Here is a 25,836-nt window from a genome sequence, read left to right as displayed (position 1 = left end):
TGATCAATCACAACAGAGCCGGACAGCTAACCAATCAGAGCAGACTGGGCTCTGGTTTCAGACAGAGGGTGAAAAGAGGAAAATTAAGAGCTTTGTGAACATTAAAGCATGTAATCCTGTCCCAGTAGAGACACTAAATACAAATATGAAGCTGGAAATGAGCACAACAGGGACCCCTTAAAATATCATGCACTGTTTTGCAATAAAGTTTGGGTCGCATTAACTAACTACTAGAGAAATTGATTCATTCAAATGAATGCATCTGCAATAATAATTCAATAATATATAAAATAATTCGTCTTAGAGGGGCAATTTCTTCATTATTATTTTCTTCATATGTTATTTTACAGTACATTTGATATTTGAAGTACTTTTATCTATTTATATTTAGGTTAAAGTAAGATGATGTCCTTGCAGCACAGCCATCTCAGCTAACCGCTCACTAGCTGATATCAGCTACTGTTAGCAACATACCTGAAAATACAATTTCTCCTTAAAATATGATGGAGTTTCAACAAAATCAACGTAGTCCCGTAAAGTATTAGGCACTTCTTCAACTTAACTACATTTACGTATTGCAAAAAAAAGAGATTGTGGCGAACAGTGGGACTGAGGAATTAATTCTCATTACTTCGAGTCAACGTAGCATTAAAAGGATTTTGATGCTGGTATTTTAAGGTAAAGATAATTACATATTCCCCGTTAAGAACTTAAACTATGTCTTCTGTAGTATTACTAAGGGGAAATATTATAGCTTTTTGTAGCTGTTTTGACTTTTCCGAGGTTTCTTGTTTAAGTGACCATACTTAGCTTCCCATTCCAGATCATTCTCCAAATTATGACTTTCACACTGCTTTCTCTCACGTCTGCCTCCAGGGAACAAAGCTTAATGCTAAGTGACAGACAGCAAGTCATATCTGATTTAAAGTAGACATTTAGTGACAGTGAAAGTGTGCCTCCACTTTAAGATAAGATGACAATAGTCCTATGGGATCTCTTGTCTGTGTGCTATTATCATCAAACCCGTCAAACCTGCTCCTGGATATATTTGTGTCGGTGGGAGTCGTTAGGGAAGTGGTGAATGTTCCCAGGTTTAATATGACAGCCATCCCGCCTTGTTTACACTTTGGCATGGAGTCTGAAAGATCCAATACCCTGCTGTACTTTGGATCACACTATTGTTCCTGTGTTTGCCTTTATTATTGTTTATTATCGGCTGCTGAGATCAGAGCATGAAGCAGAGCGTTGGCAGGCAGATAAGGAAGTAGAGCATAATGCACATATGGTTCTATATCTCCACCTACCTGACATTTGTCATTGCTGTGAGTAAATACAAGAGGAATGCTTAGCGCAGAGCTAATAGAAGCTTTGATTAGAGGGACGGCAGGTAGCCATACAACACTTAAACATACACTGAACACAGGATACTTTACGTACGCTGTTTTTAGTGTTTATACTGCTTCGGCGCGTGGATTTGTGAACAAGTTCCAGCGACCCGGAGGTACTGTATCATTCTTCACTTTTTATTAAAGCAAAACTAAAATCCTTGATCCGAGAGAGGCTATTCAGTTAGGTTTTTGTGTTGTATTCTAGAAAAGAGCTGGAAAACTTGGCCACAGGCTGTCTTTACGTTCTGGTTGCTTAGGGAATTACGGTTTGACAACACTGGAGAAGAGGACAAAACCGTTTTTTATCATAAAACCTCCCAAAAACACAGCAGATAACACATTTCCTCTTGATTTGCACCGCTTTAGAAAGAGGAAGGGTGGGGCTTTCTCCACACCCTTTCAATATCACTGGATTGTAAATTCCTTTTTTGCCCTGTTTGCCATGTGAGACATCTTTCACAATATCTTATCTATACTCTAGTCATGATGCTAATGACCATGCCCTGGAGTCACTTTGTTCAGCGCTGGGACTTGACACGCACTCCCTGCAGCCAGTACTGCTTGTGTGTTCATCAGAGAGGACTATTCTATTTTCTATGGAATCTGCTACAGAAGTAGGATACTGGCTTTTGTATTTAATGTAAGACTTTTTTTACGGATCATAATCTTAAGTATTAACTTTCTTTGACAACTCGAAAATAATTCCACACTTTAGCCTCCAGGAAGTCAAAATGGTATGTACCTGTTGCTTTTTCACACTGTGGTTCATGCTTCTTGTCCTGACGTGTGCTCTTTAAGCAGGAACTGTAGTTTGCCAGGTTGCGCAAGTTGTGTTTCACGCCGGCAGAGCATTTTTCACTTTGTATTCGGTCTTCTTTACTGTGACAGAAATCCTTAAAATATAAAAATATGAATTAAAACTTCTACACAAGTCATTGCTGCTAGCTCACTCTGTTCCCATATTTTACATTAAATAATAATGTTGTTCTGATTGATTATGCGGCTCTTGTTGGTCGTAAGCCTGTGTGGTTTGATTTCAATCTCGTACTGTTTATGTACAGCTAGCTGTGATAACTGAAGTGAACCTTGAACGGAGCATCAAATAACTTTTACATCTGTCTAGTCAGTCATTAGCAAACAAACTCCAGCCGTATTGTTTTACCACCTTGTTGTTATGTGCACCAGGGTGTCTGTATTTAATATTTTAAGCCTGATTTACATATTTGAATAGGCTCTGTAAATTGTTTTTCTTTAGGCATTAGATGAAAGAGTATTGAAGTAAGCAACCTAAATATAATTGATGGGCTCTTTCATTTAATCTTTAATCCTTTAGTTAAAGGTCCCATGTCATGCTTTTCCGGTTATTACCCGTCCCCTTGTGTGTTATGAAGGTTTGTATGCATGTAAACGGTCTGCAGAGTCACAGACCCTCAAAGTACACCCTGTAGCGAGTACAACTCTAACACAGAAAAGGAGCTCCAACAAGCCGTGTAGGACAGAGAGTGAATACACATACTATACAGAGATGCTGTATGAGAAACCAATGTGAGTTTGGAAAATTGCACAATATAAATCTATTTTAGTATCCCATGACATGGGACCTTTAAACTTTAACCTGAAAAGACAATATGTTTGACAAATTGAAGGTGAACTTTTATGAAAACACAAATGCTAATAAAAGAATAACAAATAGTCAAACATTTGTCTAGTTTTGTTAAAATAAGAATTGGTCATTTTAACATACAATACAAAATATTTTCTTAAGACATAATAATTGTACTTCATAAGATCAGGCCCAGTGTTTTTCATAATGAAGCCACACTTTCTTTAACCAAAATTAAATTCCAAAGCTTATAACTGGAAGTAAATATTTATATTTTCAGAACAACACTGATTTTGGTGTTATATCAAGTAAAACTAATTGTAAATTCCTATGATTCAAATGATGTAGTAATCTGTTCCTACAATTTCTTAAGCAAAAACAAAATGAGACATGGTTCTGCCACACAGATACATGCAATTGTTATGTAATTAAAAATATATTAGTTATATTATACTAGATATTTATCCGACTTTTAACATTAATTAAGTTACAGTTTTTAAGGTGTGGTAATCTATGAAGTAAATATTGCAGTTCCTCAAAGAAAATATTTGGCAAATGATGTCTATTTTTTCTAGCTGTGGTATCCGTTGAAGAGCATATCTTTTTAGTTTTCGTTCCCTATTTTATTTTCTTCCTTTCTATCAATAGCAACGCTAGAAATGAAAGAGTTTGCCAGCTGCTCTCTCCAACTCATTGTTTATCTTTATGTCTGTCCTCCTTCAGGGTTCGGAGGAGAAGAGGGGAATGATGGATCGCCTCTCCCACTTCTTCAACAAGAGAAAGAAGAGCACTAGGCATCGCTCAGATGCCTCCAGCGATGGAACCACCCCAACATCCCCCCTGTCTCCATGTTCGCCCCTGCCCCTAGAGGAGGATGGGCTGAAGACGCCAACTCCATCTCGAAAAGACATTGAGGGAGCAGAGTATGGCGACACACTCAGCCAAAACTCGAGTCCGAGCGGCTCCAGCGTCATCTCTCTGTTGACAGGGGATGCAGACCTCCCGTTTGCAGACAGTAACAGCAGTGGCAGTGTGAGGGAGGTTCATATGTGCAGGGTCAGCACAGCCAGCATGGAGAGGAAGTCTGGGAATGTGACTCCAACCACTCTGGATCTCACTACCACAACGCAACCAAGTGCTGAGTCAGGCTTTGCAGAGTCGGTGGCGGAGGAAGTAAGCAGGAGGCTGAGCAGTTTGGATGGAAATACTGTGAAAAATACAGAGAATAAGAGCTCCACATTTAAAATCTCCCTTTCCAATGCAGCTGAGAACCCAAAGTCACCAAACTTAACCTCTATAAGCTTGGGAACAAAGACAACGTCAGTGAAAATTGGAGATAAGGGGCACAGCACCGCCTTGAGAGGAATAACTTTAGGCTCTCGTTCGTCTACCTCGCGCCCCGCCACGACCCAAAAGGAGGGCGGAGACTCTCCGTACTTAGTGAGGGAAGACAAGAGGAGGGGTCAGGTATTCTCTTGGGACACTGAAGCCTCGGATTGGAGCCCATCACCTGAAAAAGAGAAAGTGCCTGAAGGGGGTTCTCCTGTCTTCTACAAAGCATTATGGGTGGAAACACACCTGGGACCAGAGGAGGACGTGGGGAGGGAGGGGGAGAAAGAGAAGGATATAATGAAACAAGAGGAGGAAGGCTTCAGAGCAGACTCTCCTCCCGTGCTAGCTATACCTGTTAGAGTCATTCCTGAGGACGACTCTCTCCCCCAGAGCGCGGCAGACTGCCCCTCCACCCCCTCTGAGAGTCTGCCGTCCGGTGGAAGCCTGCCAGAATCAGACCTCTCCTTGGCACTGACTACAGGGGAGTTTCAAACAACAGTACCACAGCCGGAGGAGCCTGGCACAGGCTCAAAGCAAAGTTCACTTCAGGACAAACGAAGGGTGAGAGAACACCGCGTTTCGCGCAAGTCTGTGAATCTGCCTTCCAAAGTGTTTGCCCATAAGGTGCGCGTCAGCCCCGAGACAAGTTTGGATGGGGACGAAGCAGCGGAAGAGGAGCTCAGCAGAGATTCAACTACAAAGACTTCAGACGCAACACAAGTGAAACTGTGAGTTTGTTATAATTTTTCTGTGGTTACTGTTTAATAGTCCCTTTGATCCTGGGGAAAGGTTTGGGAGCTTTAGAGAGCTAAGCATGCGTGCAACCTGAGATCTGAGTTCCCATGCTCTATTGTACCAGAGGAAAACAATACAGACCTGCACTGAAATATTCATGTACAGTACATCCAATCATAGAAAACTCTGCTATAGGTTACCTTACAAATGTAATGCATGTGTTGCTTTCTTAGATATACGTGTCAGGCTTATGCTTCATTTAAATGAACCTTTGCTGTGTTTACCTATGGTGTAAGTTAGTCATTAGGAAACTGGCCAAGCAACTGGCAACTACAGCCTGAACATTTTTGTTTGACTTTAGGGTTACATGGTTACACTGAGGCACAGTAGGCATTGCATACGTAAGGATACGGCTCTCAAAAGAAAAGGGATGACTAGTGGTGTGACAACACCCTGTACATTTGTGAGTTACCGAGCACTGCAGGCTACAAATGGTCCTGCCTGGCACATACCTGAAGACTGATTTATAGTCTCACAACTATGCGTTTTTATGAACATGGTTGGGAGGGTTACTTCAAAAAATAACCTGTAAATAAATGTAATAAGTAACTAAATCTAAGTATCACAATATGAAAGTAATTTAACCTGATAACTTTGTTATTTTTAGTTGACCTCAATATCAAATGCAATGTGAATAAATACAAGAAGAAATACATATCAATAGGATGTTTTAAGGATGTCAACCAAAAAAAGTTACTTTAGAAAATAAGAAACGCAGATATTAAGTATCAAATAAGGTGTCTGTGTACTGCATTTTAAAAAAGAATAAAAGTGGCATAATAATGTACCTGTAATTCGATTACATCTTTTTTAATGTAGCTGTGAGGAATACAGTTAACATTATTCTTTTGCCAGAGTGACAGTAATGTAACTACCCCTTAAGTTATTTTACTTGCATGCAGATTATTTAACGTTTCCCAGCAGAGTAAAAAGGAATGTACTTTTCATTGTACCTTTTGAATGACTCATTCAGTGAGTGGTTGTTAATGTTACTCTAAAATGTCTATGCTTATGTCTCTCTCACTCTCTTTCCTTTCAGACTGCCAAGCCTCCAGGACAACAACAATGTGGAACTTAAGGATGCCAACCTTGAGCCATTTCCAATAACAGACGTCACAACACACTCTGAAACAAACACTCCTGAACCCCTAGTTATAGAAAAAACAGAGTCTGAGGCCTCCGATTTTGATGATATCTCTGCAAACTCAGACATGTTCAGAGCAAAGTCACAAGCGCCTGGGTCTGGGTTAAAAGGCCAAGGAACTGCTCAGGCTCAGCCCTCTAAACGAGGGGTTAAAGCAGCAGCAGAAAGTCAGCATACCACAGCAAGTGGAGCAAAGGCCCCGTCATCAGCAGCTGGCAGCAAGGACAAACTTGTGACAACAAAGGCTAAAGCCTCCACAGAGAGAACAAAAGTGGGAACTTCCAGTGATATTCCAGCACAGAGGGAACCTAGCAATGATAAAACAGCTTCTATGTTACCAACATTAAAAGACCAAATCACCAGTGGTCCCTTAAGTCCAACTGCTACAAAGTCTAAAATCCCCAAAAGGTTAGGATCGGATGCTGATGTGAAATCACCAGTGACACCAGATAAAATGCCAGTGGCTGATACTTCCGGGTCAGTGTTCACTGAGGCCTTGAAATCTCCGGTGAGTCCAACCAGAGCTGTCAGGGAACAAAGTTTTGAAGAAGCCAAGGGAGGCCGAGCTCTGTCAGGGAACATTTCTCCAACAAAAACAACAAACAAGACAGGAACAAAGCTTATTAAAGAAAAGCCAAATGAGGTCAGTGACTCTATAAAGCTGGTAAATGGCCTGGAGAATGACCACGAGGAGAGTATTGTTAAAGCAGGACACCAAACGGACAGGGAGGGTAATGCCTCCTCGGCATTAAAGAGCCGATTACCCATTTCATCTCCTACAAGAAAGAAGAATGTTGATACAACTCTAACAAGTGGCACCAACTTCAAAAGAATGACACATGATCAGACCGATTTAGACATATCCAAGACAGAACAGAAGCTAAAGCAGCAAGAAGTAATTCCTGATGAGAGGCCTGGTGGTGCATCACCACCTTCACTGCCTGAAAGTCCCAAGAAAGGTAAGTACAAACAAAACATATGTATACTGTCATTATGTCAGAATCATTGGAGTTCAATTACAATGGCTTGATTTGACTTAATAATTAGCAATTAATTCCCACAAAGTTGGCTTTTCATTTCCAGAATCCACCTTGTTTTAAACACTCTGACAGCATCCAATCAAGTTGCAGGATTTAGTTGGAAATATAGAACAGATGAATTTGTACAAGTACAAAAACCAACAAACAACCAGCAGATCAATATTGGTGGAAAACTCATTATGAATGTTTTTACACTTCGCAAAGAGCTTTAAAGGTAGGGTAGGTAATTCACTTCAGAAACACTTTTTGTTATATTCCATGGAATGCTCTTACTGTAACATCCCGATAGCAATGAATAAATTAAATGCTTTGACAATAAATATATACAAATATTTCAGCTGTGGAAGCCGTGGCACTGTAAAAAGCACGTCCAATTATCTGACTCGGCCCGCGGCAGATAACTGGATGGCCTACCTGCCTGTCAGCCTTCCATCCATCATTGGTCATGTGCACGTTTGTGTGTGTTGGAGGAGGGGCTCTGTAAGGAAGTCTGAAGGAAGGGGCAGATTTTTTTCAGTTGTGTATTTTCAAATTCTAGCGCACTCGAACTGGTTTCTCCATTCTTACCTACCCTACCTTTAATATGACAACTATTAAGCTTTAGAGTAAATATATTTTTATTTATTTTTATTTTGTTACCTTTAGATGTGCTGCTTTTCTGCTTTTTATTCTAAGCTAAGCTTATCTCCTTGCTCCAGCTTCCTATTTACCACACATCTTTTCACCTAACTTGACAAGAATGCATAAGATTGATTTGTATTCTTGTTTGTCATACAACTATTTGTTTGTGTCACAAACAGGAGGTATGCTGTCACCAAGATCATCCAATCGCCCCACTAAAAGAAGCATCAGCCAAGAAGACAGTGACACACGCGCCACTAGTATCTCTCCACCTCCCACCAAGCAAGAGAAACCCTTCTCTTCAAGGCTCTCCAAACCCAGCGACTTCAAATGCCAAAAAAGTCCAGTCCCATCGCCTGTAAGCAAGCTTCCTACAAGAGGTGAGAGAAGCCCCAACAAAGTAAGATCCAGAAAACCTTCACCAACTGAGAATTCTGTGAGCACATCCACGTCCAAACAGGAGGACTCAAATCAGAACAAAGCGTCTGAGAGTGTCAAAGCAGATCAAGTGAAAGACAATTCCATTGGTGACATATTTGTATTCGATTCTCTATCAAAAGAAGGAAAAGAGCATGCAATAAAACTCACAGACAGTATAGGTGAAAACAAAACAAAAGGAAAAGGGTCAAAAGAATTAGAGAAGAGCATAACCAGTCCTGCAACAGAGGATATTTCAAACATCCAACAAATACAAAACAATGATGCAATTATTCCAGAAAAGGCTCAAATAATAGTTACACCACTAAAAGGCTCAGGGGCTGAGGCGTTGCCAAGCAGTGATGCTGCCAAGGCAAGTCCATCTCAGATGCTTATTTCTGATGTAGTTACTGGTGCAAAACTCGATTTGCAACCCACTACAGCTCACATTCAAAGTGAAAACACCAAGCAGGAACAGGAAACAGCACCAAAGATTTGTCCAGAAGAAGTGAAAGAGAAAGACAATTCAGAGGCAACGCAGCTAATAGGTAACAGAAAACCAGATTCAATCAAAGATAGAGGCCTTCCAGAGCCAAACTCTGGCGTGTTGGCGAAGGACACAATACCCGCCTATGAGGATGTAAGTGGTATGTCAGCAAAAGCTGTTGTCGTTGGCAGCACTCACTGTGACAAAATGGCCCGTTCTGATCTGGATCATGTTTTACCAGGGAGTGTTTCCTTTAAAGAAACAAATAAGGTCCCTTCTAAGGAATATAATGGCAGAAATAGTCTTCCCGCTAAAGACCAAGATGCTGAACCAAAAGCTGTATTAGCAAGCACTTCCATTGATACTGGTGTTGACCTGGCCAGAACAGAGCAGCAAAATGAGTTATTGAAGGATCAAATTATTAAAAATGATAGATTTCCCACATCGAGCAGAGATTTATCAGATGATTTTAAAGAGAAACGTATGGAGGAGGTTGGCAAGAAACCAGCAGAGGGTTTGGACATTCAAACAGAGGCTGTGACTGTTTGTGAATTGCAAAAGAATGTTGAAAATCAGATGGACAAAGAGCCTCTTTTACTGCCAGGAGAATGTGAAAGAGATGAGAAAGACTCAAAACCAAATAAAAAGCTAAATGATACTGTGGTGGAAAGTGCTGACTCACAGAGCAGTTGCAAAAAGGAGCTGAAGCGCATAACTGTTGAGGATGAAGAAAGAAAATACCTTACAAAACCACAGAAGCCAACAGATCTTTCATCAGGAAAGAAATGTTCACAGCCTGACTCAGAGGACGGAATACAGACGGTAGTTACAGATGCCCTGGAAGAGAAGAAGTCTGAGCAAGCAAAAAGTGCACTCCAGGACAATACAACCGGTTTGGTTGATACAAAGAAGCAATGTGAGATCCTCTTAAAGGAAATTGAAGAGAGTGGTGATCAGGAAAATGATCAGCACATGAACACTCAAACTTTGGAAAATGAACAGGAACCAAAAGTAATTCTTACCAAAGATAAGAAGATCGGGGATAATGAGGCAAAACAGGGGGACAAACAAGCTGACGTTGCTAAGAAAATAAGCACTACAACTACTAAGAGTAAAACAAAGGAAGTATCAATGCAGAATTTACCAAATGAGAATTCTGAAGTTAGGAAACAAAAGGAACAGAAGACGTTAAAAGCTGGAAATCGAGATGGGGATAAAGCAGAGGAGAATGCTAATGGATCAGCAAAATCCAATGGTTCAAATGCTAACCTAGAACAGAAACCTGCAACAGAAACAGTTCCAAAGAAGACAACAAAAAGCCATTTTTCACAAATGGATACATCTCAAGAACTAAAAGCAGTAAACAGTGAAACCCAGAGTGCTCAAGGTACTACAGACAAGACTGAAACAAAAGATACACCAATCAAAAGTTTGGTGAATGAGACTCCAATTGTAAATGCTGAAGTAAGCAAACAGAAAGACCAGATGTCCACACTTGTGAGAGAGCAAGATGAAGACATTACAAGACCAGAGAAAAACCAATTCATAAAATCCAAACATCCAAAATCTAACCTGCAACAGCAACCACAGACAGACAAAACTCAAGTTCAAAAGAAACTACTGGAGGAACAGATTTCACAAGGTGATACAACTCAAGAACTCCGACCTATGTACAATGAAGATTGTACAAAAACTGACCTGAAACAGGAAGCAGAAGCGGTTCAATCAGAAGCTCCAGAGAAGAAATCAGAAAGCCGAATTAAAGATCTAAAGGTTGCAACCACCAAAACTCAGAGTGTTGAGGGAGCTAAAAAGAAGACTGAAACAAAGAATTCATCAACAAAGGATCAGAAGTCTGTAATTGCTAAAGATCAACATGAGGACATAACCAAACCAGATACAAATAAATCAACAGTATCCAAAACTCCAAGTACTGACGTGATACAGGAAGTGCAAAAATCAGAAGCACCAAAGAAGAAATCAGAAAACCAAACTCAAGAACCAAAGCTTGCAAGCACGAAAACGTTGAGTGGTAGTGTAGCTAAAGAGAAGACTCAAACAAAGGATTCATCAGTAAAGAGTTTGGTGAGTGAGACGTCAACTGCGAACGCTAGCAGTGAAGTTAGCAACCAACAGGTTCAGAAGTCTGTAATTGTTGAAGATCATCATCAGGGCATAACCAAACCAGATACCAATAAATCAACAGTATCCAAAACTCCAAGTACTGATGCGAAACAGGAAGTGATGAAAGTAGAAATGCCAGAAAAGAAATCAGGAGGACAAATTCAAGAACCAAAGGTTGTAAGCACAAAAACCTTGAGCGCTGGTGGACCTAAAGAGAAGAGTGAAACAAAGGATTCATCAGGAAAGAACTTGGTGAGTAAGACATCAACTGCGAACGCTAGCAGTGAAGTTAGCAACCAACAGGATCAGAAGTCTGTAATTGTTAAAGATCGTCATGAGGACATAACCAAACCCGATACCAGCAAATCGACAGAATCCAATTGCACCGAGGCTGACCTGAAACAGGAAGTGGTACAAACAGAAGCTCCAGAGAAGAAATCAGAAAGCCGAATTAAAGATCTAAAGGTTGTAAATACTGAAACTCAAAGTGCATCTGGTATCAAAGAAAAGACAGAAACAAAAGATTCATCAGTCAAGAGTGTCGGAGGTAAGGTAGCAAAGACATTCAAAACTCCAAAGGTATCAGAAAGCAACAGTCAAGAACTAAAGATTGCAACCACCAAAACTCAGAGTGTTGAGGGAGCTAAAAAGAAGACTGAAACAAAGAATTCATCAACAAAGGATCAGAAGTCTGTAATTGCTAAAGATCAACATGAGGACATAACCAAACCAGATACAAATAAATCAACAGTATCCAAAACTCCAAGTACTGACGTGATACAGGAAGTGCAAAAATCAGAAGCACCAAAGAAGAAATCAGAAAACCAAACTCAAGAACCAAAGCTTGCAAGCACAAAAACGTTGAGTGGTAGTGTAGCTAAAGAGAAGAGTGAAACAAAGGATTCATCAGGAAAGAGTTTGGTGAGTGAGACGTCAACTGCGAACGCTAGCAGTGAAGTTAGCAACCAACAGGATCAGAAGTCTGTAATTGTTGAAGATCGTCATGAGGACATAACCAAACCCGATACCAGCAAATCGACAGAATCCAATTGCCCCAAGGCTGACCTGAAACAGGAAGTGGTACAAACAGAAGCTCCAGAGAATAAATCAGAAAGCCGAATTAAAGATCTAAAGGTTGTAAGTACTGAAACTCAAAGTGCATCTGGTATCAAAGAAAAGACAGAAACAAAAGATTCATCAGTCAAGAGTGTCGGAAGTAAGGTAGCAAAGACATTAGAAACTCCAAAGGTATCAGAAAGCAACAGTCAAGAACTAAAGGTTGTAAGCCCCAAAAGTCAGAGTGTTGAGGGAGCTAAAAAGAAGACTGAAACAAAGGATTCATCAACAAAGCTTTTGGTGAATGAGACGTCAACCGGGAATACTAACTATGACGTTAGCAAGCGACAGGATCAGAAGACTGTAATTGCTAAAGATCAACATGAGGACATAACCAAACCAGAAACAAATAAATCAACAGTATCCAAAACTCCAAGTACTGACGTGATACAGGAAGTGCAAAAATCAGAAGCACCAAAGAAGAAATCAGAAAACCAAACTCAAGAACCAAAGCTTGCAAGCACAAAAACGTTGAGTGGTAGTGTAGCTAAAGAGAAGACTGAAACAAAGGATTCATCAGTAAAGAGTTTGGTGAGTGAGACGTCAACTGCGAACGCTAGCAGTGAAGTTAGCAACCAGCAGGATCAGAAGAATGTAATTGTTGAAGATCATCATCAGGGCATAACCAAACCAGATACCAATAAATCAACAGTATCCAAAACTCCAAGTACTGATGTGAAACAGGAAGTGATGAAAGTAGAAACGCCAGAAAAGAAATCAGAAAGAAAAATTCAAGATCCAAAGGTTGTAAGCACAAAAACCTTGAGCGCTGGTGGACCTAAAGAGAAGAGTGAAACAAAGGATTCATCAGGAAAGAGCTTGGGGGGTAAGACATCAACTGCGAACGCTAGCTTTGAAATTATCAACCAGCAGGATCAAAAGACTGTAGTTGTTAAAAATCAACATGAGGACATAACCAATCCAGATACCAGCCAATCAAAAGAATCCAAACCTCCAAATGCTGACCTGAAACAAGAGGTGGTAAAAACAGAAGCACCAGAGAAGAAATCAGAAATCCAAATTAAAGAATTAAAGATTGTAAGCAACAAAACCCAAAGTGCTGGTGGAGCTAAAGAGAATACTGAAACAAAGGTGACATCAGTAGAGCGTTTGCTGAATGAGACGGTGAATTCGGAAGTTAACCATGAAGTTAGCAACCAACAGGATCAGAAGTCTGTAATTGTTGAAGTTCAACATCAGAACATTACCAAAGCAGATACAAGAACACGCCCAAAGGCTGACCTGAGAAAAAAAGCACAAGAGAAGAAATCAGAAGGCCAAATTCAAGAACTAAAGGATGAATGCACTAAAACTCAGAGGGTAGAAAGAACTAAAGAAAAGACTGAAACAAAGGATTTACCAATGACGAGTTTGGTGAATGAGATTGTTATTGAGAATGCTAACTTTGAAGATAGCACAGAAAAGGAGCAGAAGCCCTCAGTTGTCAGAGATGAACCTTTAAGGATTAATAAACCAGAGAATGTCACTGGTCAATCCACAGATTTTAAAGCAGCCAACAAGAATGATGAGAAACAAAATAAAATTAAAGAAAGGAAAGAAGGCGTTGAAATATCAAATAAAGTGACAAAGCAGGAAAATCAGCAGAAGAAGGCATCAAAGTTAGATGCTCACCAAGAGTCAGAAAGCATTTCAGTGAAAGATGCATCTAGCAAAATAAGTGGTGCAGAACAAAAAGACAAGCCCACTGTTGTTCCAGAGATGGGACATTATAGCACTGATGCTCAGAAGAAGGATGAAGACACCAAAGAAAAAACTAAAACAGGCAGTGGTTTCAAACGGGAACAGCAGACTTTAGAAAAAGAGAAAACCAGAAACCTCAATGATCCACAAAAGCCTGCAAGCCCATCACTCAACGGCAGTTTGTCTCTTTCTGCAACAGCGGAAGCACCCGCAACATCTCAAAGTCCTCAGCTAAAGAAGGAATCTCCATCTAGTTGGTTAGAGTTAGAGCATCCGAAGCAGAAGAAGGCGCATAAAAGAATACTAAAGGCCTCGGCAAGTGAGGATGAATCTCTTGATCCTGATGACTATGATGAGTTAATCAGGAGCATTAAGGAGGGCAGCATTCCTTTCTCACTGCCTCCCAAGAAGCATATTTGTAAAAGGTTCCCGTCTCCACCTCTTACTTTGTCGCCTATCATTGAGGACCATTTTGAACCATTTGATCGAGAGCAATTCCAGTTCGGCTTAGGGAAAAATGGTGCAGGTTTTAAGGACCCTCCCCTATTATCTATGGTGATGAAACAGAAAGCAGCTAGTAGGGAAGGGCTGTTTCTGAAACGAGAACAGGATAATGCCAATTGCACATCTAGAGGCCAAATGAATTCACTTGATGAGGTGGAAGGCAAAGATGGAGTTAAAGAGGGGGATAATACTGAAAATGGACAAGAAGAGGGAAATAACAATGGACAAGAGGCAGGGAAGCTGACATCACGACTTGGGAGGATGTCCATCCTCTCCAGCTTAATGAATTCCCCTCGGTCCTCCAGGAAGGCCAAAGAGGAAGTTGCCTCTGACACAAATAGCACGCTTTCTACTCCACAACAGGACCTGCTCTCGCTTGGAAAGAAAGGAGTGTTTGATTCATTTCTGCCTGCAGATAAGAAGGGTGTGAAAGGTAAAGACCAAGGCTCACTTGTTGGTGGTGGTATAGGTGCAGTTAGTGAGTCAGCAGTCAACGCCTCCTCTCCTCCTCCTCCCGCTCTCCCGTCGTTCTCAGAGTTAAAGCAGCCTGTTCATTCAGAGAAGTACCTCAAGAAGAACAAATCAGAGTCTGAAGCCTCCAGCGGCTCTACACATATGACTAAAACTGAACTAGGTCCTAAGGGTGCGACAATGGACCAGACCCCAATAGAAGTACCAAATGTTGAAGAGAGCCTGAAGGGCCCCGCAGCACTGCCTCCAACCAGCGAGAACAGCCAGCAGACTTCCCTGAATGGACTAACTAAACCTAAGCCTAAGGTAGGAGTTTAAATCCTTTAAATTATGATCTTTTATAATACAGGTCATTTTTCGTTTTATTCAACTTTGAAAGAAAAAAAGTATAGTGGCCCACAGCCTGAATGGGTTTTGAGCTATGCCCTAACAGAAGCTTTCTCTCTTCAAGTTTGTTTCCATGGTAATATGACTCATATCCTGTCTTGTGGTGCTGTTGCAACAAAGTTATGAATGATTTACAAGTAAAGACAGGACAAAGCAGGATGGCCTCATCTAGCAGCGGATATTTGCCAAGATCAGCTAAAGCTGAACTGTCACGTCACAACATATTTGCATTTATATGCAAACAAAGCAAGACTATGCAAAACATGTGTCTGTGTATTACTGTACTTACTGCACGGCATGTGTTCAATGATCTCCCTCAATGATTCCAACACACTTGTACCTTGTACCTTAAGGGTTTTTATTTCTGCAGTTGCCAGGGATAGATTATAGTGCGGCTCTACTTATATGACCAAAAGTAATTTACCATTTGGTTTAACAAATGTTGTGTAAGCGTTATTGAATATGGTTAACAAAATTAAATACATAGCTAGAAGTAGTGGATACATGTTACAAAGTTTGCTAAAAAATTCAAATCAACATTTTAAGGAGTTGACAGCTGGGGATAAATCGTTCCTATTTCCACATATAATTCAGCTCTGAAAAAGATAACAATTGAAGTTAAATCTACTTTTTTAAGTTTAAGTTCCTGATGAAATGATTACATTTTCTTTCAGACACCTGCAGTAAGAGGGTTCCACAAAAGGCCTGGAAAGGTATGATTACATGTTATTTACTAGCTTTTTTCCTAGAGTTTTGAGTCAATATTATGGTGCTTGCTGCTACATGTTCTAATGAAATGTCTATTTGAATCCAGATTGTCGTACATGAGCAAGACCAATTTGGAGGGCAGCAGTTTGAACTGTACTGTGATGTAGAGGATGCCACCACGATGAAGCTGTCCCCTGTCATCTCAGTCAGAGTCATCAGAGGATGGTAAGTGTATTTGATATATATTTTAGTCTCTGTTGGTACTTGTTGTTTCAGATTCATCCCATTTGTTTTTTGTTTCTCTTTGCCCTTATAAACATCTAACAGAGTGATCTACAGGTGTAAAATGTCTCCTTCCATAAACTGCAAGATGACTGACAATGTAACTCTCTTTTTCATTAGCTGGCTGCTTTATGAGAAACCTGGCTTCCAGGGTCGTATCATCGCCCTGGAGGAAGGTCCTATGGATCACTTAGTGAATATGTGGGCAGAGGAAGGGACCCCGACCACACCAGATGCAATGGGTCAGCCTGTACCAACATCACCTATGGTCATAGGCTCTATTCGACTGGCAGTTAGAGTACGTTAACCTGTCATACTGTTTACATACTGTTATTGTAACTGTGTGTTCTGTTATGTTGTTTCCAGTCACGTATGATCCCTGTGGAATTTGTTAAAAAAAGTCCTGAATATTGTACCTCAATAATTTATTGGTAAGTATTTTATTTTTTTAGCAGACCGTTTGTGATCTAACTACTGTATATATTTTTTATTTTATACTGTATTTTATGTGGATTTCTTATATTTAAATGTACCAATAGAAAAGTATGGCTTCTTTTTAAATGCATGGGCACTGATACAATTCAAATGCACAATATTTTATTTTTATTTTGTGTTTACAGGACTATAGCATTCCCCATATTGACCTGTATCCTGAGGTCAATGGGATGGGGAGGATGACCTCTTACTATGAAGAGACTGTGGAGATTGGCTCGTACAGTATGCCGCAGACCACTGGCTCCATTAAGGTTCATTCTGGAGTGTAAGTTCAACCGACTCATTTAAAGTAACAATCTATGTAAATGTGGTTGTTGCATTTTGGAAACATATTTCAGTTTCAATGTTGGTGTCATCCCTGCCACTAAGTGGTAGTTTTTAAATCAAACTCTGTCGATGAAGGTATGCACACAGGCTAGAGCTTGCCATTCTTTAAGCATAGTTTTAACTCTTGCTCATGATTGATGGTTATCTTACTTTCATTGTTCTACTAGATTATAGGTGAAGTACAGTATTTTGTCCTTTTACTCATGTGTAATATGATAATACAGATGTGCCTGTTCAGAGCACTGCGAAGGGAGATTCCCTCAGCAGAAAGTTCTCTTCCCTCCCTTTCCCCTTTGTCATGCTGTGTCTGTGTCTCCAGCTGGTTGGTGTACACTGATCCAGGGTTTGGAGGGTTTGTGGGAGTGCTGGAGGTGGGGGAGTATCCCTGCCCAGAGGCCTGGGGCTTCCCTCAGCCCTTCATCGGCTCGCTCAGACCCCTCTGCATGGTACAGTTTATATAAAGTATAGAATATGTGTTTCCACTATAATGTCATTTTGTAAGTTGCCTTGGTCTGACATGTATGTGTATCTCTTCATGACAGGGAGCGATAAAGGTGGAGCATCCTCATGAAAGAAAGGTGTGTTACATTTGTTTCATCTATACATATCTGCTGTTTACAGACACCACGGAAATGCCAACACCAAGTCTTAGATGTTCCTTTTTTTAACCATTAGTTATTAAATGTTTTAAGAGGAAACTAATGGTTGACAAGCAGGGAAAATTACGTTTTAAACTAAACAATTAATTATAAAATTAATAGTTGAAATATTTAGGGGAGCTGACTAGCTGAAGTTACCCAATAGCAGCTTTTCATTTATTTATTTGTCTAACCCTGGAACCATTGAAAGCAACTTTTGTTCCTGGTTCCACTAAAAGTGTTTGTTCCCAAAGGAAATATACACTAAATGTCCTACATACAGCTCAAACGCAATACTCAAAGAAATAAAGACTCTGTCTAAACTGTTTTTTTTTTGTGTACTTCATGTATTCTACGAAATGCAAAAAATATAGATATTGGTGATCCATTTTGACCAAGTCTAATAAATCCATGAAGTTCCTTCCTTATTTGTAATCTATGAAACAGGTTTGGGAACAGAAAGTTGTGGCTGTTCTTATTTTGGCCACAAGATGCTGACATGCACCACTACCACTTGTTATAAATAGGATTAACATGTTTTCTTGCCAACATATATGTAATATTAAATTACTTGTAGACACACAATATATGTACGTTTTATTAAGAGTGCATAGATTGGTGCACTTCAACCTCTTTTTGTCCAAACAAGTATTACAACAATGCTTTATTTCACCCAAAACGCAACATACTGAGGATCCTTGCAAAACCTTTTTTTCAATTGCCCGCTAGAGCTTCCATTGTAGGCTGGATGTCACTGTAACTTGAAGAATGATTTTCATTATACTTTAGGACAGAAATGAGCCAAACCATACACTAGGGGAACAAACTCTGTAGACCGATACACTTCCATGGCCTGTCTTTACAATGACCTCTCATCTTTAACTCCTTCTTTCCCCAGGCCTTAGTGTTTGAGAAGCCCAACTTTGACGGAGAGTGCATAGAGGTAGAGGGTGATGTGTACAACTTGCAAGAAGAACTGGAAGAGGAGAAAACGGGCAAACCAGAGGAGAAAAAGAAGACCCTGTCTGCAGTGGGTTCTATAAAGATACTTGGCGGTTTGTAAGTATCTGTCTGAGTTTATTATGTTTGGACACACTTTCATTGATTCATGGCTAAATTGGCTCCAGAGCTACACGACTTTGGAACTGTTTGCACCCCGTATGGAGCCGTTTCAAAATACTTGAACACTGTTATGAAACATATTTTGCCAATTCTGTAATGATTGACTTTAGCCTATTTATGTGCTAAGCCACACCCCTTTAAAGTTTGATATCTTCAAAGCATTAAAACATGTCAATACGCTCATAATAGGATTCATGGTAAATGTTGATAGTAATCCGACCACTTGTCTAGGTAGATATTCTCAGTTTCTTCTTCAAAAAAAACGAGATGATTGCTGAAAGAAATTGTGAACTTTTTGTGAATTATTTCCGTTCTGTCCTTGCAGCTGGGTGGGTTATCTAGAGGGGGACTTTGAGGGGCAGCAGTACATCCTGGAAGAGGGGGAGTATCCTCACTGCAGTGACTGGGGGGGGTCTGAGGATGGGCTCCTGTCACTTCGGCCTGTGTGCACAGTAAGTGTCACCTGTAATATAATACAAACATTAATCTGCAAGATCTTGTTTCATTGATGGGGTGTTTCTGCATTGATTCAGCTTTCACAGTGCACTGGTCATTTCATCAGTTCCCGCTCTGCCCCTGTTGATTCTTAATGAACTGGAAACCTGAAAGACTTGAAATGAGAGAAGTAGAAAAAGTTCCCTTTCTTATCATTTCCCTGTATTGTGTTCCCTAGGATTACCTCTCCCCTCACGTTAAACTGTTCATGGACCGGCACTTTGATGCACGAGGGCTCAATGTGGACTTGCTGGGACCTGTCCCCAACATGCAGGACGTCGCCCATGGTTGCAAAACACAGTCTGCCAACGTCATGGGTGGAGTGTAAGTAGAGAAAAAAAACTCCCATAGTAAGAAGTCATAAAAAAGGAGAGAAATAGTTAGACCCTCACAGTGTTTGGGCGTGTTCCTCTTACCATCCATACGTGACTCAGCACTCTGTCACTGTGGGCACAAACAAATACACACTGGAGGATATCATTAGGAATAATATTGTGTAACTGATCCATTCGAGTAATTAATAGGGTGTGGTTGACAAAGGATACAAATCTCTCGAGGGCAAGGATTTACACTGATAGGAATAAGTAGAGTGCCTATTTTGTTACAAAAAAATATATAAATTACAAGCTTATTTTCTAAGTTTCAGCAAAGAGACTTGATTCAGGCACAGCACATACGGCACCGTTTTTTAAAATCAGTACCTAAATATTTCACAATGGGTTGTATACAATTTTTAAGTGAGTTATTCATATAAATAATATATTTGAAACCAATTTTTAGGGAGCAGATTTTTGTCACATTTGACCTGAGTGGATTTGTTTAGTCATCTTTTATAATGTTCTGCTGTTTGCTTTGCATCAGCTGATTAGTTTTACAACCTCTTAGAAGAAAGGACTTTATGTTTTTATGACGGCAGCCTTCAGTCCAAGTCAGTGATTTATTCAGAGGGACAGGCAGATTACGAGGAGACAGTCTCACCTGTGTTTGTCTCCAATAAGATAAGATAGGAACAAGATGAATGATCCCTAGATTGGAAAGGTAGAGTGTCACAGCAGTCCAAAGACACATCATTAAGTACAGTTAATATAGAAATAAAACAAAAAAATAAAGAAAATAAGATATACATAAGAGTAATCACAATAACTGAAGGAAGTTTGTTTTAATTTGGATGCATTTTGAGCACATTATTTGGTTTCCCTCTTATTTTGTTAGGCAACTTTGAAAACAATTCTCTTTATATGTCCAGATATTTTTTTGTATTACTCAAACCAATAATCGATTATTGTTAGGAAAATATCACTCGACACCAGGTTGAGAATCAATAATCAGGTACTCGTTTATTCTTGCAAGAAGGAGCAGAGTTAAATCACATACAAAGGATATGGGTTAACTCACACACATGGGGTATGTTGCTCACCGGAGCAGCAAAAGGCTTATATAGTCCAAAACACGGAGATAGATAACAACAAAGTCGTAAATCGAGGTGGCGCTAATATCATCAGCAGGTGTCGGAAAGGTGTCGGGGTCATCTGCAATGTCTTCTGGAAAAAATCACGTTCTTCCTTCACGCCTCATAGAAATTAGATATTTAGGAGACAACAAGTATGTGTCTGTCTTCTCATAAATATCAACAACCTGAAATGCCCTGCCTCCTCCTATCACAGCAAGAGGCAGCTGCAAGGTCATACACAGTGCAGAGTCACACATAGTATCAGTGCATTAAAACAACCCATAATTGTATTTTCTCCAACATATCCCTCCTGTTCATACTTCGTATAACATAGAATTTGGAAAATACAAATGATTATAAAGATTACAAATTAATATACAAAAGTACCCAAACGGCTGAGGTAGGTAGATTGTATAGGCACACGTTCTAATGTAATATGAATGGATGCCATGGCCTAATTATTTTTTCTTTGATACATCGTCAGTTTCTATCACAAAGAAAATAGTTCCAATTTCTTTGAAAGGATGACTACTAATCGATGAATTTTTGCACCTATGTAGAATAACGTAATATAGAATAGCACAGCAGTATAGGAGAGTATCACATGTGTTATATATATTAAATGTAGCATAGTATATCATTGAATAAGTACAACAGAGAGCTAATGAAGGCAGAGTTATTTGAGATGTTTGTGTCCCTGCAGGTGGGTGTGCTTTGAGCAGCCCGGCTTCAGTGGAGAGCTCTACGTCCTGGAGAGGGGCCTCTACGCAGGCCCTGAGGACTGGGGGGCCCAGAACCCCAAGATCTCCTCCATCCAGCCGGTCTTCCATGTAAGGAATCATGTGGTGGATCAGTTAACGACAGGATGTGGCTAATTTCACTTGGGGGTAGTGTTGGGTTCAGCTGTTTTAATAAGGACTGTGTGAGTGAACAGCTTGTGTTAATAACTCCTTCCTGTCGGTTTTATAGGACCCACTGATGGGAACGACTAAATTCAAGGTATCATCCTCTCATCGGAGACTTTCTAATAACAGATTAGCTCATTTTTTTGTTCGGGCTAAGTTTCTAAATTGTGTTTCTCAATGTGTCACAGATGCAGCTGTTTTCTGAGGCAGACTTCCAGGGCAGGCTGGTGTCTCTGGAGGACAGCACAGCGGCTCTGGATGAGGACTTCACCCCCCGGTCCTGTAGGGTGCTGGCTGGCAGGTAGGCACCGCTGAACTGAACCAGACCCCCCCCCCCCCCCCCCAGAGCTGTCAGGGACCCTCTGGGTGTAAGAGATTTGGACTTGGCTGAGGAAAACCCTTTTATTTATTTAGCGCCAAATAAAAAACCTTTCTTTTGCCAGATAAAAACCTTTCGTTTAGTTTAAATTCCACATGAATCTCTCTCTCTGATTGGACAACTAACAAGCCCTTATCAAAAACACAGTGAATAAAATGAGCAACATTTGAGGGACCCAAGTTTCATCTTTCGTCTCAACATAGTTGTAAAATGGTTGGATATGAAAGAAAACGCTAATACACGTAAAAAAAAGAAAATTGAACAGGAAGTCCATTTATTCCTATAGGAACCTATATGATCTCATATGCAACACTTCTGCAGGTTATTTTAGGGAGATTGTGTGCATTTGATTCAATATAGTTTATTGACTAGGTTGGGAGTCAAACTGTGTCATTGTATAGTTAAAAGAAACCACAAGCTGGTTTGTATGTCCTTTATCTGACTTGCTAATGCTACGTACACAGCAAAAAACAGCTGTAAAGAAATGTGTTTCCTTGCGACCAACACTGTTTGCAAACGAGGCTTTAGAATGTGTGTTTTACAACAATTGATTTGAATGGTACAGAGTTATTGTCACAATTGAAGAACAATAATAAGTGTGTACTTATACTCACTGTACTGTTTGTCTCTCTGTGTCAGCTGGATGTTATATGAAGGGGCTCAGTTCACAGAGAACATGTATGTGTTGGAGGAGGGAGAATACCCCAATGCAGAGGCCATGGGCTTCCTGTCCTCAGACTGCACCGTCCGCTCCATACAGACCACGGGACATGTGAGTATCTGCTTATATTCAAAACTATTTGTGATCAAATCATTGTGGACTAGACTAATAATACATGGAAATATCTTCTTCTCTTCCTTGCTTAGGAGTTTTCTCTGCCCTCCATCGTGCTGTTCAGTAAGGTGGGCTGCAGGGGTCGCAGGGTGGTCCTGAGTCATGAAGCTGTGAACCTGCAGCAGGCCGGCCTGGACACACGCACACGCTCCCTGGTGGTGGAGGGAGGAATGTATGTCAATATTTAAGATATCTTCTATTATCTTTTCTGTTTTTATAAAGAGACAGTCAGCAATCTAAATGGAAACAAATCAGTATCCAAGCAATCAAAGTCTGCTGTTATAAACTTGATTGACATGTCCTTAAATACCGCCCCATGCTCTAACGCAGAGGAGCACAAAAGGATTCAGTGGAAAAAACATTCATTTCTCAGAAAGGTTTAACAAGCACTCATGAAATTCCCTTAAATGGTGTTAGCTTAGCTTTTAGAAGCACACGAGTTCTCATTAGGAGCAGTAAACATATCAAGGATGTGAGGAAGCCACAAGGTGTATGTCACAGCTGTAGACCAGGGAGCACAGGGGGAATGTAAAGACTGTTCATTTGTGATTTGCTTGTCATTGTGCCATGCTTTCTCTGCACATGTGTGAGTCTGAACTAACACAGAGGGCTGTCCTCTCTCTAGGTGGGTGTTGTATGAAGGCAGTAACTTCCGGGGTCGACAGCTTCTTCTGCAGCCGAGTGAGGTGCTGGATTTATGGAAGTCCAGAGGCATGCAGCAAATAGGATCCCTGCGACCTTTAGTCCAGGTATGGAAGGAGGGATATGAGCCAGGGTTATTACAGCAAACTCAAACATAAAGGAAAAAAAGCTTTACAAAATATGTTAGTAGACTGCAACTAAATAAAAACCATATCCTTTATTCAAATCAAGACACATTCAAATAAAAACAAGGTGAATTGTTTTTCAGCTTTAGATTTTCTCTAGCTATAATATACTGAAAAAAGAGACGGCATGAATTTCCGTCAACTTTTCTTACTTGGAACAAAATAAATGACTTGACATTCTATTAGATTGTGCTGCAATTGCTCAACATATGACACATTACACATTATGGACACATTACACATTATGGACATGTTTGTATTGATGTAGCTTCTACATGTAGCAAGCCCTTATAAAATCATTTGAGGCTAAATTAATCGAATGCACATACAAAGCACACTGATAGTAACATATAAATAAAAAATAACAATTGAACCTTTAAAACTCTTGTAACCTTGATATAATTATATATATCATATCAAACATATTTGGTGTCCTTAGTGTTGTACATCAAGTTAGAGTCTGATGGATGTATTGTATGGAACATAAAACACCAAATTGTCACATTAGTCAAGTCAGATCAATAAAACACGTGTTGTTGGCGTCTTATATAAACCAGATGTGACCCTGGGTTGTTGCGTGTTCCCCCCCCAACAGAAGCAGATGTACTTCCGTCTGAGGAACAGGGAGACAGGAAGTGTGCTGTCTCTGACGGGGACTCTGGACGACATCAAGCTGATGAGGGTTCAGGCTGTGGAGGAGACGGGGGGGCTGGAGCAGGTCTGGCTCTATCGGGGCGGGCAGATGAGCTGCAAGGTACATCAGACCCCCACCACACAATATAAAGCTGTAACACTGACCACGCCCCCTCTGGAAACTACCTATGGCCTGATTATCTTCAGTATATGAGCTACATATGACCCCTAAATATTGTTGGAAATACAAAGAGTTTTATGTAGTAACAGTTTTATTACTTTAAAATATGGCTGTATTTAATATTTGGTAGCATTTTTAAAGGTGCCCATGTATGTAAATAAATGATAAAAACACTTACAATGCGTTTAATCTGCATATAGCATGTGTGTATTGCATTATATAGAAAAAAGATACCAAAATAACAATTCATGTTTTGTGGTTAAACGTTTCTGTTTTCACACTTCCACAAAAAAAAAGAACAATCAACAAACATTTTAAAATCATGAACAGTTACACAAACACTTAAAAGGTGAGGAGTTCCTCTTCCTTCTGCCACAGTTTTGTTCATCTTACTGTGTTTCTGAAAACATGGGCGTGATCAGGACAATATACAAAGCAGGCACACATGTATTCCCACGAGACTTCATTCCATTCTCCGCCAAATAATTAATGTTTTTATTTCCGTTTTCTCTGGTAGTCAAGGATATCTCACACTTGGCAACAGGTTTGGATGCAGTTTGTTGGAAAGTTAACCAATGGGACGATGAGGAGTGTTTATAGTTTAGACCTCCAGGATTTCTTTACATTGCATGTTTTATTTGTTTTGCTTTTGCTACTGTTCTTACTTTCAACATTTATCTCAAAACATTATCTGTCTATCATTGCTTATTAAAATAGAGATTTTAAATACTCTCTAAAATCACATTTGCAAATAGGGGATTGTGTAGCAAAAGCAGAAGTGGATTGTAGCTTATTGTAGGTTATTTACACAAAATGAATGACTTGAAATGAAAGTTAAACGTTGTTTTGAATGATTCATGTGTATCCATCCTCACCTGCCTCTCTGTCTGCAGCTGGTGGAGGACTGTTTCCTGGAGACCTCAGGCAGTATTGTGATGGAGGGCAGCAGGCTGTGTGTCACCCCGGTGCGAGGCAACGGCAACCACCTGTGGAACATCAGCCCTGATGGTCTGGTGCACTGTGTCCTGAAACCTCAGCTGGTGCTGGAGGTCAAAGGTCAGACAGCTTTGTCTTAACTTCAAACATGTATTTGTCCAGGTACATTTTAGGAATGATTTAAAAAGGTTCAAGTAGGTGATTTACAGTCAATTCAATGAGCCTAACCCTAATTCAACAGCTCCATCTGCTGGTGTATTGAAGAGGTGCATTGATTGAACACAATATCAAAATATATTAAACAAGTCATATTAAAGTATGTCTTAAAATGTCATAGCAGTTATGCTATGACATTTTGTTATGACATGTTGATAAAAACCAAAGGAGGCTTAGTATAAGATGTCAACATATATGGTCAGTAAAAAAGTCATAGTATAGTATGTCAAACTTTTCAGAAAAAATGACATTACACAGTATAGTATGTTGAATGTTT

General features: G+C 40.0%; 1 protein-coding gene across 2 annotated transcripts in view; it reads left to right on the top strand.

The window, feature by feature from the left end:
• crybg1a (crystallin beta-gamma domain containing 1a) overlaps nucleotides 1–25,836 on the top strand; it is a 57,645-nt gene that overhangs the window by 30,585 nt on the left and 1,224 nt on the right. The window contains exons 1-21 of one of the 2 annotated variants that reach the window (XM_034222341.1): nucleotides 1,982–2,122; nucleotides 3,715–5,051; nucleotides 6,158–7,221; nucleotides 8,103–15,049; nucleotides 15,805–15,843; nucleotides 15,945–16,063; nucleotides 16,241–16,418; nucleotides 16,741–16,880; nucleotides 17,262–17,388; nucleotides 17,485–17,520; nucleotides 18,479–18,639; nucleotides 19,028–19,154; nucleotides 19,376–19,521; nucleotides 21,351–21,477; nucleotides 21,617–21,646; nucleotides 21,741–21,853; nucleotides 22,571–22,703; nucleotides 22,799–22,938; nucleotides 23,392–23,515; nucleotides 24,189–24,347; nucleotides 25,301–25,463. In XM_034222341.1, the coding sequence (XP_034078232.1) occupies nucleotides 2,120–2,122; nucleotides 3,715–5,051; nucleotides 6,158–7,221; nucleotides 8,103–15,049; nucleotides 15,805–15,843; nucleotides 15,945–16,063; nucleotides 16,241–16,418; nucleotides 16,741–16,880; nucleotides 17,262–17,388; nucleotides 17,485–17,520; nucleotides 18,479–18,639; nucleotides 19,028–19,154; nucleotides 19,376–19,521; nucleotides 21,351–21,477; nucleotides 21,617–21,646; nucleotides 21,741–21,853; nucleotides 22,571–22,703; nucleotides 22,799–22,938; nucleotides 23,392–23,515; nucleotides 24,189–24,347; nucleotides 25,301–25,463 (11,413 nt within the window). In that variant the 5' untranslated portion in view covers nucleotides 1,982–2,119. Of the gene's footprint in view, nucleotides 1–1,981; nucleotides 2,123–3,714; nucleotides 5,052–6,157; nucleotides 7,222–8,102; nucleotides 15,050–15,804; nucleotides 15,844–15,944; nucleotides 16,064–16,240; nucleotides 16,419–16,740; nucleotides 16,881–17,261; nucleotides 17,389–17,484; nucleotides 17,521–18,478; nucleotides 18,640–19,027; nucleotides 19,155–19,375; nucleotides 19,522–21,350; nucleotides 21,478–21,616; nucleotides 21,647–21,740; nucleotides 21,854–22,570; nucleotides 22,704–22,798; nucleotides 22,939–23,391; nucleotides 23,516–24,188; nucleotides 24,348–25,300; nucleotides 25,464–25,836 lie in introns of those variants that run through there. The other variant, XM_034222340.1, reaches the window with a different exon arrangement.

Source organism: Gymnodraco acuticeps, unplaced genomic scaffold (genome assembly GCF_902827175.1).
Source record: "Gymnodraco acuticeps unplaced genomic scaffold, fGymAcu1.1, whole genome shotgun sequence".
NCBI classification, from domain to species: domain Eukaryota; kingdom Metazoa; phylum Chordata; class Actinopteri; order Perciformes; family Bathydraconidae; genus Gymnodraco; species Gymnodraco acuticeps.
The sequence above is the reverse complement of the archived record's forward strand: the minus strand, read 5'-3'. Positions and strand labels throughout refer to the sequence as shown.